At 27.6% G+C, this 18,065-nt stretch overlaps 2 protein-coding genes and 1 long non-coding RNA gene across 9 annotated transcripts in view; 1 reads left to right on the top strand and 2 right to left on the bottom strand.

Annotated features, from left to right (window-relative positions):
* The window catches only part of LOC126549705 (uncharacterized), a 33,924-nt gene extending 27,207 nt beyond the window's left edge, over nt 1–6,717 (bottom strand). For 2 of the 7 annotated variants that reach the window (XM_050199791.1, XM_050199797.1), the window contains exons 1-2: nt 5,365–5,843; nt 4,960–5,136 (exon numbers count right to left, since the gene is read on the bottom strand). In XM_050199791.1, coding sequence (XP_050055748.1) covers nt 4,960–5,136; nt 5,365–5,507 — 320 coding nt within the window. In that variant the 5' untranslated portion in view covers nt 5,508–5,843. Of the gene's footprint in view, nt 1–4,765; nt 4,887–4,959; nt 5,148–5,364; nt 5,844–6,548 lie in introns of those variants that run through there. The other 5 variants (XR_007603821.1, XR_007603818.1, XR_007603819.1 and 2 more) reach the window with 5 other exon arrangements.
* LOC126549722 (uncharacterized) lies at nt 3,143–4,680 on the bottom strand. The gene is made up of 3 exons (XR_007603836.1): nt 4,178–4,680; nt 3,740–3,886; nt 3,143–3,641 (listed from the first exon to the last, which is right to left on the bottom strand). It is a non-coding gene; the product is annotated as an uncharacterized LOC126549722 (long non-coding RNA).
* A 5,285-nt stretch (nt 6,718–12,002) lies between the features above and the next one.
* Nucleotides 12,003–13,182, top strand: LOC126549711 (trimethylguanosine synthase-like). The gene is made up of 4 exons (XM_050199814.1): nt 12,003–12,243; nt 12,466–12,597; nt 12,657–12,961; nt 13,030–13,182. Exons 1-4 carry the CDS (start codon nt 12,177–12,179, stop codon nt 13,138–13,140), a joined length of 615 nt encoding a protein of 204 aa, XP_050055771.1. The 5' UTR covers nt 12,003–12,176; the 3' UTR covers nt 13,141–13,182.
* Nucleotides 13,183–18,065: the final 4,883 nt, after the last annotated feature.

The raw sequence follows: 18,065 nt of genomic DNA, 5'->3' as shown, positions 1-18,065 counted from the left end.
TATTTTTGAGTGGTTAATAGTTATAATATATTTATAGGCATCTTTAATGGTTTTTGCTGCGTGTGTTTTATCTACAAATTATAATTATTTTACATTACAGCATAATATGTTATTGTAATAATTAACATAATTAATCAGTGGTTAGTTGCGGTAGTTATTATAATGTTGTGTAATATTATGATAATAAAATCAATATTACAAAATTACACATCAGCAGAAGGTTCATCAAATTATAAAAACAATTATAAATTTTACTTTTTCTTCATAAAATATTCTGGTAATGAAATTACTCTCCCCTCCGTAGACTCTGGTATACACTGTATGTATTGCATTGTCTTGCCGATAGCGATTTTAGCGAAATTTTATTCAACCTGCCTCCCCCTCCCCCTGTAAATGTGTTCTGGATCCGCGCCTGATAAATAATAATATTGTACTCAGTAGGTTAAATAGGATTCATAATGAATTTTTTAAATTCTGTTGGTTATAAAATTTACTAATTACTAAGAATAGTCATATGTTAAAATTGTTAAATACTTAAATAGGTACTTTGCTGTTCAAAAAGGAAGTTGTCATTTGAAAGCTGTAACATTATATCTTCATAAGTTTCTCTTTAAATAGAACAAACAATATCAATAATTTTAAAATATGATCTTTAAGTACTGTTATTTAAAAATTAAAAAAAAAGTTTTTGAATAAATAGAACTTTGACAAAAGGAGGTAAACATGCTTGTTGAATCACTCTATATATCCTAAGATTTTAAGTAAACAATTCAATTTTATCTTTTGGATCATAAGTAAGTAATACATAATATTTATTATTTTATCTACAATCATAGAAATTTAACTAATGGTTACCACCTGGAGTAGGTATATACCTAAATAAGTCTTAAAACGCCTCCTTTCTGTACCCGTAAGTAGGCCCAAGAGCAAGAAGTGGGGAGGGTTCAACCCAGCGCCGCAATTAGCGGGGGTGCTGGGGGTGCCCTGCACTCCCAAAGAGCCCCATTAACATATTTTGGGGGCCCTTTTCAGACATAAAGGATTTTAGTTTTTAAACCGGCTAATTGTGATACCGATGAAATAATAATAATCAATCGTAGTTGTATGTATAATAATTTAAAAATTTATAAATAATATATTATTTATAATAATAATTTATTTGTTATTAGGAAAAAGTTGCAAAAAAAATATGAAGGTAACAACAAGTGCGAACAAGAAATTATTAAATTTATCAAATGTGCTGAAAAACATGATAATAATCTGAACAAATGTATCGAAGAATTTAAAAAATTAAAACATTGTTTTAAAGAATAAGGTATAAGCTAATAACCGTAATGACTATTTATAAAAGTTAACTGTGGGATTTACATTAATTGTTATTTTTATTTTCAGATTTATAGCATGAACATAATATATATATATATTGATGTTAAGAAAAAAAAATGTAGTTATAAGCTAAAATTGTTCATATAAATATTTCTTTCCCTTGTTTTTTATGCGTTTTATCTACTATATTATTAATATTTTAGGCAATCATATTAAAAAAATTATGGAAACTGATACAGGACGACCACTGGCTAAGGATATTGTTAAAATCATCGTGGCCGAGACCACAAAAGTATTAGTTGTATGTATAATAATTTAAAAATTTATAAATAATATATTATTTATAATAATAATTTATTTGTTATTAGGAAAAAGTTGCAAAAAAAAAATGAAGGTAACAACAAGTGCGAACAAGAAATTATTAAATTTATCAAATGTGCTGAAAAACAAAATAATAATCTGAACAAATGTATCGAAGAATTTAAAAAATTAAAACATTGTTTTAAAGAATAAGGTATAAGCTAATAACCGTAATGACTATTTATAAAAGTTAACTGTGGGATTTACATTAATTGTTATTTTTATTTTCAGATTTATAGCATGAACATAATATATATATATATTGATGTTAAGAAAAAAAAATGTAGTTATAAGCTAAAATTGTTCATATAATATTTCTTTCCCTTGTTTTTTATGCGTTTTATCTACTATATTATTAATATTTTAGGCAATCATATTAAAAAAATTATGGAAACTGATACAGGACGACCACTGGCTAAGGATATTGTTAAAATCATCGTGGCCGAGACCACAAAAGTATTAGTTGTATGTATAATAATTTAAAAATTTATAAATAATATATTATTTATAATAATAATTTATTTGTTATTAGGAAAAAGTTGCAAAAAAAAAATGAAGGTAACAACAAGTGCGAACAAGAAATTATTAAATTTATCAAATGTGCTGAAAAACAAAATAATAATCTGAACAAATGTATCGAAGAATTTAAAAAATTAAAACATTGTTTTAAAGAATAAGGTATAAGCTAATAACCGTAATGACTATTTATAAAAGTTAACTGTGGGATTTACATTAATTGTTATTTTTATTTTCAGATTTATAGCATGAACATAATATATATATATATTGATGTTAAGAAAAAAAAATGTAGTTATAAGCTAAAATTGTTCATATAAATATTTCTTTCCCTTGTTTTTTATGCGTTTTATCTATTATATTATTAATATTTTAGGCAATCATATTAAAAAAATTATGGAAACTGATACAGGCCACCACTGGCTAAGGATATTGTTAAAATCATCGTGGTCGAGACCACAAAAGTATTAGTTGTATGTATAATAATTTAAAAATTTATAAATAATATATTATTTATAATGATAATTTATTTATTATTAGGAAAAAGTGGTATCAAAATACATTAAGCCACCATGTGAGGACGAAATAAAAAGTTTTATAGAATGCACGAAAGCGAATTCTGATGATTTAAATAAATGCCGAAGTGCATTAGAAAAACTAACCAAGTGTTATGATCAAAAAGGATAAACTAATAACCGTAATTATTAATTACTGTAGTTATTAATTTATAATAGCTAACTGTGGGATTTACATTAATTGTTGTTTTTATTTTCAGATTTATAGCATGATTACCTAACTAGTGGGGTGTGCTAGTTGAAAATTGCCGCGCCGCCAATATTAATAATAACCTTTTTATTGAAAAATCCTTTCAATTTCTACTTTCACTGTCTCGGTAACAACTATTTCAGCTACTTTTTTTGCAAGTGAATAAATTGGTGGATGACATTGATAATAAATTTGAATGCAGTGGGCCTAATATTAAGAGGACGCTACACGTAAAGTGAAACGTATACAACGGCCGAGAGAATGCGCTGTTAAGTGTTTTCGCATTCCGCAAGCGTGCGGCGTTTAAGTCACGCCCACTACTCGCCGTCGGCAGCCGGTCGACGTATTTACGAACCGTAACTGAATTCGGTCAGACGGGTATGGCACCCACATCCCTCATTGCGCAAGATACGTTATCACTTGTCAGTTATCATAGCTCATTAGTTCATTATTTACAAGATAATTGAAATTTGAAGTTTTCTTATTCTGTAGTTCTGTTCATTGTGAGTTTTCATTATGTGTAGTAATTATTACTCCACTTATGATGAGAGCTTACAAAATACCTTTTTCCCAAGACATTATTTTTGTGGACTCTACAAGTTCATGTGATCAAAGTGGTTCTTGTATCACTTTTTTTTTTGGCGTTTCAAAGGTTGGTGGCATTCCTTTAGGTGCTGTCATTCATAAATATTTAACAAAAGAAAACTATATCCAAGCATTTAAATTATTTAAAAAAAGTTTAGGGGAAAATGGTTTTTGTGGCCAAACTCACCTTTAGTATTCATGACAGACGATAGTACAGCAGAACGTCAAGCACTACAAGAAGTCTTTCCGGAATCTACACTATTGCTTTGTGCTTTCCATGTTTGTCAATCCATTTGGAGATGGCTTTGCGATACCAAACATGATGTGACAAAAACTGAAAGACAATCGTTAATGTTAAAATTTAGAAATATTCTATTTGAATTTAATGAAGATGAGGCTAACAAAAACTTAAACGATTTATGTGCCAATTATTATCGTTTATTGCATTTTTTTTTTTAAATTTCTTTAATTTAGTTGAAAAGTATTTAACACTTATTACCCTTAATTTTTCTATCACTAATCTAAATATTTTATTCATAATTAATTTGAAACTTGCGATGTAATCTGAAATTATGTTCTTTCTAGGCACTTAAATATTTTATTAAATAAGTAAAAATATATTTACTTTTGACTTTGCAGGTGACGTATGAGTTTTTGTGCCGTATCCGGTATTATATTGATTATTAACATTATAACAGTGTATAATATGTATAATATGTATTATGCACGATATGTATATTTTATCATTATTGCACACAAAACCTAGACCTTCGAGAACCGCATTAATTTTATTTGAGCTTTTCTCATATGATTGTCTGTAACAAAAAAAAAAAAAAACCTGTATTAATAAATTTATTTCAAAATGCAGTTCTAAATTTCAAATTTAATTTTTGATTTTCTGTCGTTATAGTTCAATATGTATAATAGTATAATATAATCGGTGTGAATTTATACATTTTTGATTATTAGCATATTTATTTGTAATAAGTAATTAATAGCATAGAGTAAACAATAATCTTTGTCTATATGCATCAGGAATAAAAAAATAAAGCCATGGCACGCGTTCCCGAGGTGGCACGCGAAAAATTAATATATTAATGTATAATAGATAAAAATATTTTGATAATATTACGACGGAATAATTTTAGCATATTTTCAAAATTGATAATGCTGGCTTAATGAATTTTTTAAAGAAACTAATAATATTATTTACATTTTAATCTGTTCATTTTTAATAGGTGTACCTAGTACATAATTTACGTTTATCTGAATGGAAGTCATTACTCGAGGTTTCATTTTGATTTGGTTTGAATCTATTAGGGAATCTACGATCCCTATAAAAACATAATAATATGTCAAATTTAAAACTTCAAAATTGATGTATTTCTAAGGTATAAAAATATGTACCTTTTATTAGTCGCGAAGTACGTGCATAACAGTGTAACATTATTATTTCTGGTAAGGCCGTAGTGGCTGTACTCGCGTCCATACAACACTTTGACCATTTTACGGGCGCGAGATGAATAATTCGGCTTGTTTACGAAATTGGTCTGATTGTTGATAGACGATTGAGCAGGTTGAGGACTATATTGGATCTAACAAACAGATTTCTTAACTTTTATTACAAGCAATATAAGTTTTAAAAAAATACTGCAATTTGTCAGTAGTGCCATTGAAATGTGTATTATGTTATGTTATTCTCTAGAGAGTCTAAGTTGTTTAATTGTCTTATAAAACATTAACGTGAATTTTAATTCAAAAATATTATTGATTAATATAATGCACTAGTTTTAGTTTTATTTTAAAAATTACCGATTAGAAATTAGATCCTTCGTCGCAGACTTTACGGCGTCTGCCAGGCCGTCCAATTTAACGGGTTGGCTCCCGTCCACCAATTGGCCAGTTGGTGGTCCTGGTTTCTTTTTAGTTTCCATATAGTTCCCACGAGTGGGCATGAAGGGGTGGTCACCCCGTGGCAGAGCAGCGTACCACGGGGAAGGCTGTGTACTGCAGAGGGCGCCAGGTATCTACAGGATCCTCGTTGACACGTAACTACATCCGTGCTAAGTGACCCCCTTGACGAGTTGGAAGTTGAGGGGTTTTTTGTCAGGGTTTTCCTTCCCTTAGAGCATTTGCTCATCGCGAGTAGGTTGCCTCCGACCTGCCACCTCCAGCCAGCCAAGACCAGAGGAAGCTCCGATACCAACCACTTAAGGTCAGTACCGAGGTTGGGACCGCTTGGTAAGACCTAGTTAAAGGCCCGCAAGCTCCTCCACCACGACAAGGTGGGTCCCGTGGGAGGAGGATTACAAGATTAAAGAATATTTAATAATAAGACAAACTAAATAACTGTACAATTGTGCAATTTATATACATGATTATTTATTAGAATTTAAATTCAACATAATTAATAAAAAATAACCATGATAATAGCCATTATATATTATATCTTGTAACATCAGCCATAATAAATAGTGTTATTAAACATACAAAATATTAAATATATACAGTATTTATCTATGAATATAATATTAAAAATATAAATTACTAAAACTGGCCAGTACCAGAGAATATATTTTTGAAAAAAATTATGACATTTTAGTCTAATATATTTATATAAGTACTCAATTTCGAAGTAAAGCTATTCAAACTATTTTATTTAAAACGAACAATAGGTTATGAAAATAAAATATTATTTACTATAGGTAGCTTTTTAAGACTGAGAAAATTTAGACAAATATATAACAAATTGTAAAATGATAATTGATATTCTTAAAAATGCAATTTCCTTTATTAAATATTATAACAAAATTCACTTATTTTATTTCCTCGATAAGTAGTAATATGCAATTATTATAGTATTAATCTTTAAATTAGATTTAAATATTAAAAACTAATAGTTAGAAAACGTTTGTCGACATTTAATTGTTTTACCTAAACAATATTATGTAAACCAATTAATGGTTTTGTAGGTTTTTTCAATAAAATCAATTTACCTGTATATTATGCATTTGTTTCTGGTATCGACTTGCAGAGTTTCAATATCTATTCAATGGACATTAAATAAAATTCGAACTAGAATATTGAAATTTTCTGATCATTCAAATCTTAACAGTAGTAACAATACTGTTACAAAAGTGTAGAATACATAAATCAGTAGGTGGCCGTTGCTATGCACGCACCATATAATAATAATAATAATAAAAAACCGACAAACGCCCATTCAGCCAATAAATATTGCCAAACACAATTATTATAACTGTTAGGCCAGAACATTAAATTTATGTTTTTAAAAATAAATATATTTTTTCACTTCCGTGGGAGCTTAACATTTTAGTCTTATCAATTAGCGTAAACAGACATTTTTTATTTTAATAGCTTGCGGCTGGCATTATTATATTTCTAACAGATCATTATAGTGATTAAAAAATTATAAGAATACATAGGCACAATTTTTTTTTTATTAGCATTTGAAGTTCAAATATTGACAAAAATTCGTCAAAACTATGAATACTTGCAAATTATTTTGTAGGTATATTTCATAAAAATTTTTGTATAAGTAGCTAAGAGTTGAAAATTTAATACAAGGTTTTTCATAAGTTTAGCTTACAATTATTATAAAAGTACTTAAATTTTGTTGTATTCAGGCCATTAAAACATAAACCACCTTTTTCACCAACCACTAGAAATTATATCCTAGGCTGACAAATCATCTTCGTTCAGAATCGTTTTTCGTATACAATGATAACTATCATTGGATTCAAATTTAACACTCCTATAATATATAATAATGATCCATACTGCACCTAATGTACAGCAGAACGGTACCCACTTGCCCGCTTTTTAATTTTTTATGTTAGTTTTTGAAACTTTTCATATGTAATAAAGTAAAGTACCTACTATAATTATCAATTAGTAATATATATATTTTAATATACCCTCTTAAGATGATTTACAACTTTTCTTTACTAAATTATTATTATTACAAGATTAAGGAATATTTAATAATAAAACAAACAAAATTACTATAGAATTATGTAATTTATTGCATAATTATTTATTAGAATTCAAACTTGCCAGTACCAAAGAATATATTTTTGAAAAATAATGACTTTTTACTTAAATATTCCTAAGTACTCAATTTCAAAGTAATGGTATTCAAACTATTTTATTTAAAACGAACAATAGGTTATGTTAAAATGTGAAATTATCACTTATGGCAGCAATGAAAATAAAATATTATTTACTATAGGTAGCTTTTTAAGACTGAGATAATTTAGACAAATTTATAACAAATTGTAAAATGATAATTGATATTCTTAAAAATGCAATTTCCTTCATTAAATATTATAACAAAATTCACTTATTTTATTTCCTCGATAAGTAGTAATATGCAATTATTATAGTAATAATCTTTAAATTAGATTTAAATATTAAAAACTAATAGTTATAAAACGTTTGTCGACATTTAATTATTTTACCTAAACAATATTATGTAAACCAATTAATGTTTTTGTAGGTTTTTTCAATAAAATCATTTTACCTGTGTATCATGCATTTGATTCTGGTATCGACTTACAAAGTTTCAATATCTATTCAATGGATATTAAATAAAATTTGAACTACAATATTGAGAATTTCTGATCATTTAAATCTATACAGTAGTAACAATACTGATACAAAAGTGTAGAATACATAAATCAATAGGTGGCTGTTGCTATGCACGCACGATATTATAATAAAAATAATAACTCTACAAACGCTCATTCAGCCAATAAATATTGCCAAACACAATTTTAACTGTTAGGCCAGAACATTAAATTTATGTTATTATAAATATATATATTTTGTCTTATCCGTGGTAAAAAACATTTAACATTAAAAAACATTAACATTTTTGTCTTATCAATTAGCGCAAACAGACGTTTTTAGCCATTCATTGTACTTTATTCTAACTGAGATACCAAATTTATATAATTAATAGAAATTATTAATTGAATAGCTTTTGATTTAATGATTCTGACCGAAGTGATGAATGTATCGATTTTACAATTATGTGTGTGTGTTTTTTTTTGTGTCTGTATACAAAAATGCTGTCTGTGTCAAAATATTGCTTCAATTTTAAACGTCGGGGGTAATTTCCGGTGTCATAGACCATAGTGAATAGAATAATATCCTTGCTGCATTATACAGGTTAAAAGTAAGAATTTTCCAACAGTTTGAAAAAAATATCATTTTTTTATATGTTTATAACTAAAAACGAATAACAGAAAATAATATATATTTTCACCAAATAATTCTATTAGTGTTGTCCATATAAATAAAAATATTTTGGCTTTTTTTGAGTTATTTGTAGACAACTAAAATTTTCGATTTTTCTGAGTAATTTTTATTTTTCGAAATGTCGATAACAGAAATTTTAGTTGAACAAAAAGGACCCATTTCATGTTTTCCCGAAAACAGTTTTGTAATTTCTATTAAAAATATTATTTACATTTTATTAGTCACGAAGTACATGCACATCGGAGTTACATTGTTATTTTTGGTGAGACAGTAGTGGCTGTAGTCGCGTCCAACACTTTGATCATTTTTTCGGCGTGAGATGAATAATTTAGCTTCTTCATGAAATTGGTCTGGTTGTCGATGGATGGTTGGACCGGTCGGGGACTCTATTTCGGAGAGTTTTTTATTTCGGATAATTTCGATTCATTGGTAAGAATCATTTATGACGTATTTTTGTTTGCGGAAGACAAAGAATATTTATTTTATAAGCTAAGTTTTGTACTCAATTTCAATACCGGCTGCGGGTGTTCGCCCGTTGTATAAAAAATAAAATACTGAAAGAAAAGTGTAGAATACATAAATAATTAGATGGCCGTTGCTATGCACGCACGATATTATAATAATAATAATAGTAACCCGACAAACGCTCATTCAGCCAATAAATATTGCCAAACACAATTTTTATTGTTAGGCCAGAACATTAAATTTATGTTATTATAAATATATATATATTAGGTCTATTATCATGCGCATAGGTTGAAATTAAAATTATTGTTCATAGACTTATGAACAAATTTACTGTCCTAAGTTATTTTTCATAAAAAAATACAGTTACTACAATATTAAAAATATTATTCTCTCCAATCGTTGTAAGAACAACTTTTGAGTTTTCTGCCTTGTAAAAAATTTGTAAACTCAAACATCATCTGTTAATTACATACCTAATAAATAATAATCATATAATAATAAAATCCATTTACCTACAGTGTTCTCCTACTATTTAGTATCCTACTGACTACTACTAAATTAGTAGTACCCATTAATGTCATATAAATACATCAAAAATGTTGTACAGTTATTTTATTTTAATATTTAAAGTTAAAGAAGTAAATGTTTTTTTTTTAAATATTTGTTATTATTTAAAGAGTATAAGTCACGGATGCTTGCAACTTTCAACATTTATTTAGATATTAGATTGGCATTTTCTTCAAATAATTTAATCTTCAAAGTATTATGCTTATTTTAATGATAATATTATTGGCATTTCAAATATTATTTTTTTTTTTTTTAACTATTTACTATAAAAACACGAGTTTTCTCTTAAACATTCAATGAATTATTTTTCGCTATAATTCAGTTTCGATATTTTAAATGCGTTTTTTTTCAATTTGCAATTTTTTTTTTACTTTTTTGACCGATTACTAGCATATACAGGTAGGTAATTCAGTATATTAAAAACTAAAAAGATCAGATTTAGTTAATAAACTTAATAGTTAATAGTATGTAAATTTTAAACAAGACGTTACTTATGCTTACTTGATTTTGGAAGCCTCAACACTGACAGTTTCATTGGAGTCGGAACTCTCTGAACCAGACATAATGTAATATTGATATTAATATACTTGAAAAGTGAAAATTTTTATTAACGAAACTTAATAGCGAAAAGACAGGGTATGCAAGTGGAAAGTCGACACTTTGCATATAACAAAAGGATCGAACACGAGGAAAATCCATAAACGAAAAAATTACGTTCAGTAACATTCTAAATTCTAATATGTTCTTACGTGAAAAACTGCGACGCGCCACGGAGACACTGAATAGACATAGATGCGCTGAAAACAATAACCAATCAGCCAAATCACCGAAAATGTGTGAAATCTCCAATCTCCCCCCGTCATCCCCTTGCCTGTACGTTCTTAGTACATTATATTATTTTAGTCCGTGGCCACTGATTAATCAGTAATCTCAATAATACTATTATACAATACACGACAAAACTTCTAATTTTTATAAAATGGTTACGGGCAAATTGGAATATAGGTAAATTGATTTTATTGAAAAAAACTACAAACGCATTGATTTATTTAACATTTAGGTAAAACAATAAAATGTCGACAAAGATTCTTTAAATATTAGTTTTTAATATTTAAATCAAATTTAAAATTCAATATCAAAATATTGCATCTGACTATCGAAGACATAAAATAAGTGAAATGGGTCTAGAGGCATATCTGGTTCCTTAATTTGTTCTAAAATGATAAGTTTTAATGAAGGGAACTAACTTTTTAAGAATATAAATTATAATTTTACAGTTAGTTATGTATTAGTCTTAAAAAAAACTACTTTCAGTAAATACTATTTTAATTTTATTTTCTTTGCTGTCAGAAGTGATAATTTCACATATTTACATAACCAATTGTTCGTTTTAAATAAAATAGTTTGAATAGCTTTACTTCGAAATTGAGTACTTATATAAATATATTAGACTAAAATGTCATAATTTTTTTCAAAAATATATTCTCTGGTACTGGCCAGTTTTAGTAATTTATATTTTTAATATTATATTCATAGATAAATACTGTATATATTTAATATTTTGTATGTTTAATAACACTATTTATTATGGCTGATGTTACAAGATATAATGTATAATGGCTATTATCATGGTTATTTTTTATTAATTATGTTGAATTTAAATTCTAATAAATAATCATGTATATAAATTGCACAATTGTACAGTTATTTAGTTTGTCTTATTATTAAATATTCTTTAATCTTGTAATCCTCCTCCCACGGGACCCACCTTGTCGTGGTGGAGGAGCTTGCGGGCCTTTAACTAGGTCTTACCAAGCGGTCCCAACCTCGGTACTGACCTTAAGTGGTTGGTATCGGAGCTTCCTCTGGTCTTGGCTGGCTGGAGGTGGCAGGTCGGAGGCAACCTACTCGCGATGAGCAAATGCCCTAAGGGAAGGAAAACCCTGACAAAAAACCCCTCAACTCCCAACTCGTCAAGGGGGTCACTTGGCACGGAGGTAGTTTCGTGTCAACGAAGATCCTGCAGATACCTGGCGCCCTCTGCAGTACACAGCCTTCCCCGTGGTACGGGAATAAAAAATTCGTAATTTTTTAAATTTGGTAATAATAAATTTATTGTTCATTTTTCTTTATATTCTATACTGAATTGACGTGTATAATAACATTACACTATATTATAAAATTAATTAGGGGAAAAAATGTGTATAAGCATAATTATAATTAAATCAATTTAGTTTTTTATATTTTTATGTTAGAATCACACTGGAAAAAAAACACATCATAATTTTCAAAACCAACAGATACCGATGAAATACTGGGCAATGAGGTATATGTTGTTTTCCAAATTTAATAGTGGAATTCAATTGGACGAAGGTAATTGAATTTATATGAGACATTTTAATGTTTTTTCTTTCCAAAATACTATATAATATGTATTGAGGTTATTTAGAGATAATTAGGTAAGGCACATATATTTATGTTGAGAAATTGGCTATGATTTTATCGTTGTTAATATTAAAGCACACGTAGGACACTAAATGTTGAACAAGAAAATGTGTAAAATTTTATTTTTTGAAACTATATTTTGATTTACAGAGAGTTTTTATTCAGTGTGTCCAGAAGTGTTAAGTGAGCATATAGCAAAACGCTGTGAAAATAACATCGTGTGTGATCCTTTTTGTGGAGCAGGTGGAAATATTATTCAACTAGCCATGATATGCAAAAAAGGTATAATTATTACAATGCAATATAATACTTCATATGTTTTAACAAAATTATTTATTTAGTTATAGCAGTTGATATCGACCCCAACAAAATAAGAATGGCACGGCATAATGCTGAGATATATGGTGTGGCCGATAAAATAGAATTTATAGTGGGAGACATATTTAAAATTTATCCAAGTTTAAAAGCCGACGTTGTATTTATGTCACCTCCATGGGGAGGTCCAGGATACTCCCAAACTAAATCCTACACTATTGAAACCATGTGCAGTGATCATGTTGGGGGAGGTTTTAGAATTTTCGATATCGTTAAAACTATTGCCCCCAACATAGCATTTCATTTGCCAAAAAATACAAATATATTAGAAGTAAGACCCATGATAATATATGGTCTTAAATTTGAGTTTAAACTAAACTTTATATTATAATTTTTCAGTGTGTTATGTTGGCAAAAGATTTCGGTAAAGTGGAGATTCAACAAAATATTATTAATGGAAAGCTGAATTCTCTTACAGCATTCTTCGGAGATTTTTACTGGAATACCTAGTAGTTGATATTTAGGTTTTATTTTTTTTAATAATTAATTTGTTTTTTTTTTTTTGCTGTTCAAATTATTACCTTTTATTTCTGAATTTTATTTTTATTGTTTTTTTATTGTTTTTTATTTTTTTTTTATATTTATATATTAATTTTTGCTGTTCAAATTTATAATAGTTTATTTTTGATTTTAATTTTATACTTTGAACGAAGTGATGAATGTATTGATTTTTTATCGTGTATTTTAGAATATAAGGAGAAATAAAATGTTAACATGTTTACATAATATAACGAGTTTATGCTCGGTGATATTAAATTGAATAAAATAAGATAAATATATTTTGTGAATAAATTGTACATTTTTATTAGCCAAGGTTTATCTGATCTTAGATAACATTCAATTAAAAAATGTGTGGTTGGGGTGATATTACTTTGATTTTTTCATACATTTCGTCAAAATCATTAATATTTGCAAATTATTTTGTAGGTATATTTCATAAAAATTTTTGTATAAGTAGCTAAGAGTTGAAAATTTAATACAAGGTTTTTCATAAGTTTAGCTTACAATTATTATAAAAGAACTTAAATTTTGTTGTATTCAGGCCATTAAAACATAAACCACCTTTTTCACCAACCACTAGAAATTATATCCTAGGCTGACAAATCATCTTCGTTCAGAATCGTTTTTCGTATACAATGATAACTATCATTGGATTCAAATTTAACACTCCTATAATACATAATAATGATCCATACGGCACCTAATGTACAGCAGAGCGGTACTCACTTGCCCGCTTTTTTTAGTTTCATTTGACCGTCTACAATAGTTATAAAAGGTATCTGTAAATTATAAATAAAAATCATAGATAGATAGGTAAGTATAATATACTAAACATACGCACTATGTATATGAAATCGTTCATGTTTATTTGTATCATAGTTTATAATAATAATAATTATTATTATTATAAACTATATGATAAAATAAAATAATAATTATTATTATTTTATTGTACCTTTTTGTTGTCGACTGCAACTTGAATATCAATGGTATCTTTTATCGATAAAGGACATTTAATTTCAAGTAGAGCTATTCGCCTACCAAACCATCTGCAGAAAATAAAATATATACTTTATCTGTAGGTATATACAATATATACATAATTTACAATATACATTATACATAATATACATTAATATAATAAATATAATAAATCCTATTCACCAGGGCTAGCAGCTAAGTATGGTTTATCTTTGTCGATAAACAAACCACAATTTAAAACTTTTAAAATTGGTTAAAGTTTCAAATTTCTTTCTAGCTATATCTTCCATTATTTTTCCATATTCCATCGCCTTGGTTGTTACATTTCCGTAAAGCAAATCATATACTGTTCCTTTGCAGGATGTAGTTAAACGTTAAATAAAGTGAGTTAAACGCATTTTACAAACTCTACCAAAGTTGGATGCAGTTAGGCGAATTCTGCGTTCAACTTGCCACGTTTGTGAATTCGATTGGTCAATTGTATCTCTTTCTAACTTATCGATAGCTTCACTAGAAATTGATAATGATTTCATAAAATTATTTTTTTTTCATCTGTATCCCCAGGTGTTTCGTTATCGTCTAATGGTTCAGCTAGTCCATAATGTTCTTCGGGGCCAACATTTTTTTTTCGTTTATATTTTTCTTTTTGAAAATTAAGCCTTCTTTTTTGTAAATTACTCAATTTACTTTCACGAACTTTCAAAAATTGTTTACCAACTATTCCTATGTAGGTAAAAAAATTATAAACAATATAAAAATATAAATGTTTAAATAATGAAAAATATAAATACCTGGACTCTTCTTAGTAATTTTTTTATGAATTGATCTAATATATTGTCCTGAAGTATTAAAAGATACTACAGCAGCTTCAACACGGGCGTTATATGAATTTTTTAGAGCGAAATTAATGCGTTTGCCAGCAATATGTTTGTTGATAATACTATTAAATTGCTCACATATATTATTATCAACATCTAGTAACAAACTTTGGGCATTTTCAACAACTTGATGGTAAATTTGTGATATTTCACTCATTAACCCACACTTTTCCGCGTCAGGTACAACATTTTGTTCACCGATTTTAGAACCATTACAAAAATACGATTCGCAATTTAAATGTTGCCCTAGTAAATGTGATGGTCCATTTTCAATATCCTTTTTTAAATCTAAAATTATTTTATTTAACTTATATTATTTTTACTTGTGATTAAAATTTTTATTTGTGTAAAAAACAAAAATTAATTTATTAACTACCTTTAATTTTATTTACTTCACTATCACATACTGATTTTCTATAATGAATAGCCATAGTTATGGCTGTTCGAAATTTATTGGATTTTGGTTTCTGATTTAATAAATTACGTAAGTGCACTGGATATTTAGTATTTTTGGTTAATTGGGATATTTTTTGACCAAGATTTCTCAATATGTGGTTGCGACATTCAATTTTATCTACTAATAATTTTGGCCCATATGGTAAAGTTTGATGAAGTCGCTTACACACTGAACTGTCTCCATCCCCTAAATATAATATTATATTATAGGTATAATAATCAAATTCACTAAACTATTTAAAAGCTTAAAAAGACAATAAGTGGGTACCACTGCTGCTATACAGTAGGTTATACATATATAATATTACGAAATGTAATTTATGATATTATTGTGATTAAAGTAATTCATTCTATTATTAGGTTTTAGAACTATAGGAGGTTAAATTAATTTTAGCCTAGAAAATTGCATTTGAAAATATCTAAAATGTTACAAAAATGATAATGATTGACTTCATATCTATAAGTTTATTATATATTAGACCATGCATTTCAATACTCTTCGCAAAACCTTCAGCTATAGCGTCAGCTTCCATACCAGTTGATGTTCCTTTCCAATTTAAAAAACAATTATGAGTTTCAGATATTGTGTTTTTGTTTTTTGAACGTTCGCATATTAAACAATAGCGATTACGTATTCCAATGAACAAAATTTTTTTAGTTCTAAACCCAATTATTGTTGCCTAAAATGTATATTAATAATGTAAGAGTATATATTTTTTTTAACTATATCCAGTATATCCTCTAAACTTAAATGCATAAAATCATACTATTTAGTCAGCAATATAATATTTAATTACTATAAGTATATAATTTAGCAATATAAATTTGATAGAACTTATAGTATCTTACCACTCCAGATAACGAATCATACTTAGTTTTATAACTTCGCTTACACCATTAAGTGGTTTAAATGGTGAAAATAAATAGTGTACACCAAAATAAGATTGTTATATAGATCGAAATATTGCGAATAATATTCTGCTACGAAATATGAACTTAAAATTTTTTTTTAAATATAATTATAATGACTGAGGTTAAATGAATCACTCTGTACATATAGTAAGTACTAATTTTAACGTAAGTATAACAATTTTTTAGCACGCTACTGTATACATAATAAATTATTATATATACAAGTAAATAAAAATATTGTAAGATTTTTATTATTTTATATTGTAATTATCATACCGGCCAGGTATATTTCATCCCACGCAATTTCATTTATAATTTCACCAACATTTGATTGCAGTTTAATAAATACATTAGGTGAAATACACGGGACATCTATAGACGCTGAAAATGCATTCAGTTGTGTATGACCAATTCCAATTGCAATAGAACCACTAACTGCTGCTTTATTTACTCCTACATATTCAGTTTCAGAAGTGTTCTCTGAGTCAATTTTTATTTTAATTTGACAAACTAAACATTTAAACAGCCAAGAACAAAAAAATCCTTTTCTGTGTTCAGAAAATAATTCAATATCTAAGAATGTACAGTCTAGCCCTCCCTTGTGTCTACAATTCAAAATTTGTTTGAATACAAAATTCATATCCACAATTCGACGACCACGCAATTCTTTAGAACTAAAAAAATAATTAAAAAAATATTTCGCAAAAATGAATTGACTTTTAAAATATTTATATAATATTAGTAAAAAGTTGTTAGCTTCAACTAATTTTACGCCTTACGAACTCGTGTTCGGTACTAAACCAAATATTCCATCAGCTTTTAATAAAGACCCAGAACCACAATACAATTACGATAACTATTTATTCGATCTTAAACGTATGATGCAGGAAGCTCATAAAATAGCTAGGGACAATTTAATTAAGAAAAAAGAAACAAACAAAACTTACTATGACAAATCTCTAAACGAAATCAAACTTCACGTAAGTGACAAAGTACTTATTAGAGAGCATAATAAGAAAAACGTACTAAGCTTTAATTGGCAAGGGCCATATGAAGTGTTACTAGTGCATGATAACGAAAACATAATACAAAAAGGTAGACGCGAGTACCGTATTCATAAAAATAATGTTAAACGGTATTACGACGATGAACAAAGTTCAAGTCAATAAGCCTAATCTATATTAACAATAATTTAGTTTTTTTTTCTCTACTTTTCTATCCGCTACAATTTTTTACTTTTATTTTTCTGTTTTAGAATTAAACAACATATTTTCCTAAAGGAACTTAGCGCCGTAATAGGACGCGAACAGCACAACGCTGATGTTTTAGTTCACGACGAAATACCAAATTGTTTATTAAAACATATCGATCTAGCGAACAAAAATTTACTTCAAGCTTTTCCAGCTGAAGAAATTTTAAACATAACTAGAACACTAAACCATTTTACACACGACATGACAAAAAACCAACGTCCACTTACAAAACCTTTTTGTCAATACTTGAAAGCCTATATAGACAGTGCCGAAGACGCAACAGACATATTTGACTATGTTAGACTTACGCTTCTATAATCTAGTCTTGTTCTAAACCTCTCTATCTTTTTCTTTTTGTCTATTATTTTCATTTAATTTTCTATTTCTACTTCAT

This window comes from Aphis gossypii, chromosome 1 (genome assembly GCF_020184175.1).
Source record: "Aphis gossypii isolate Hap1 chromosome 1, ASM2018417v2, whole genome shotgun sequence".
Taxonomy (NCBI): Eukaryota; Metazoa; Arthropoda; class Insecta; order Hemiptera; family Aphididae; genus Aphis; species Aphis gossypii.
Note: the sequence above shows the minus strand (reverse complement) of the source record. Positions and strands in the feature narration are given on the sequence as shown.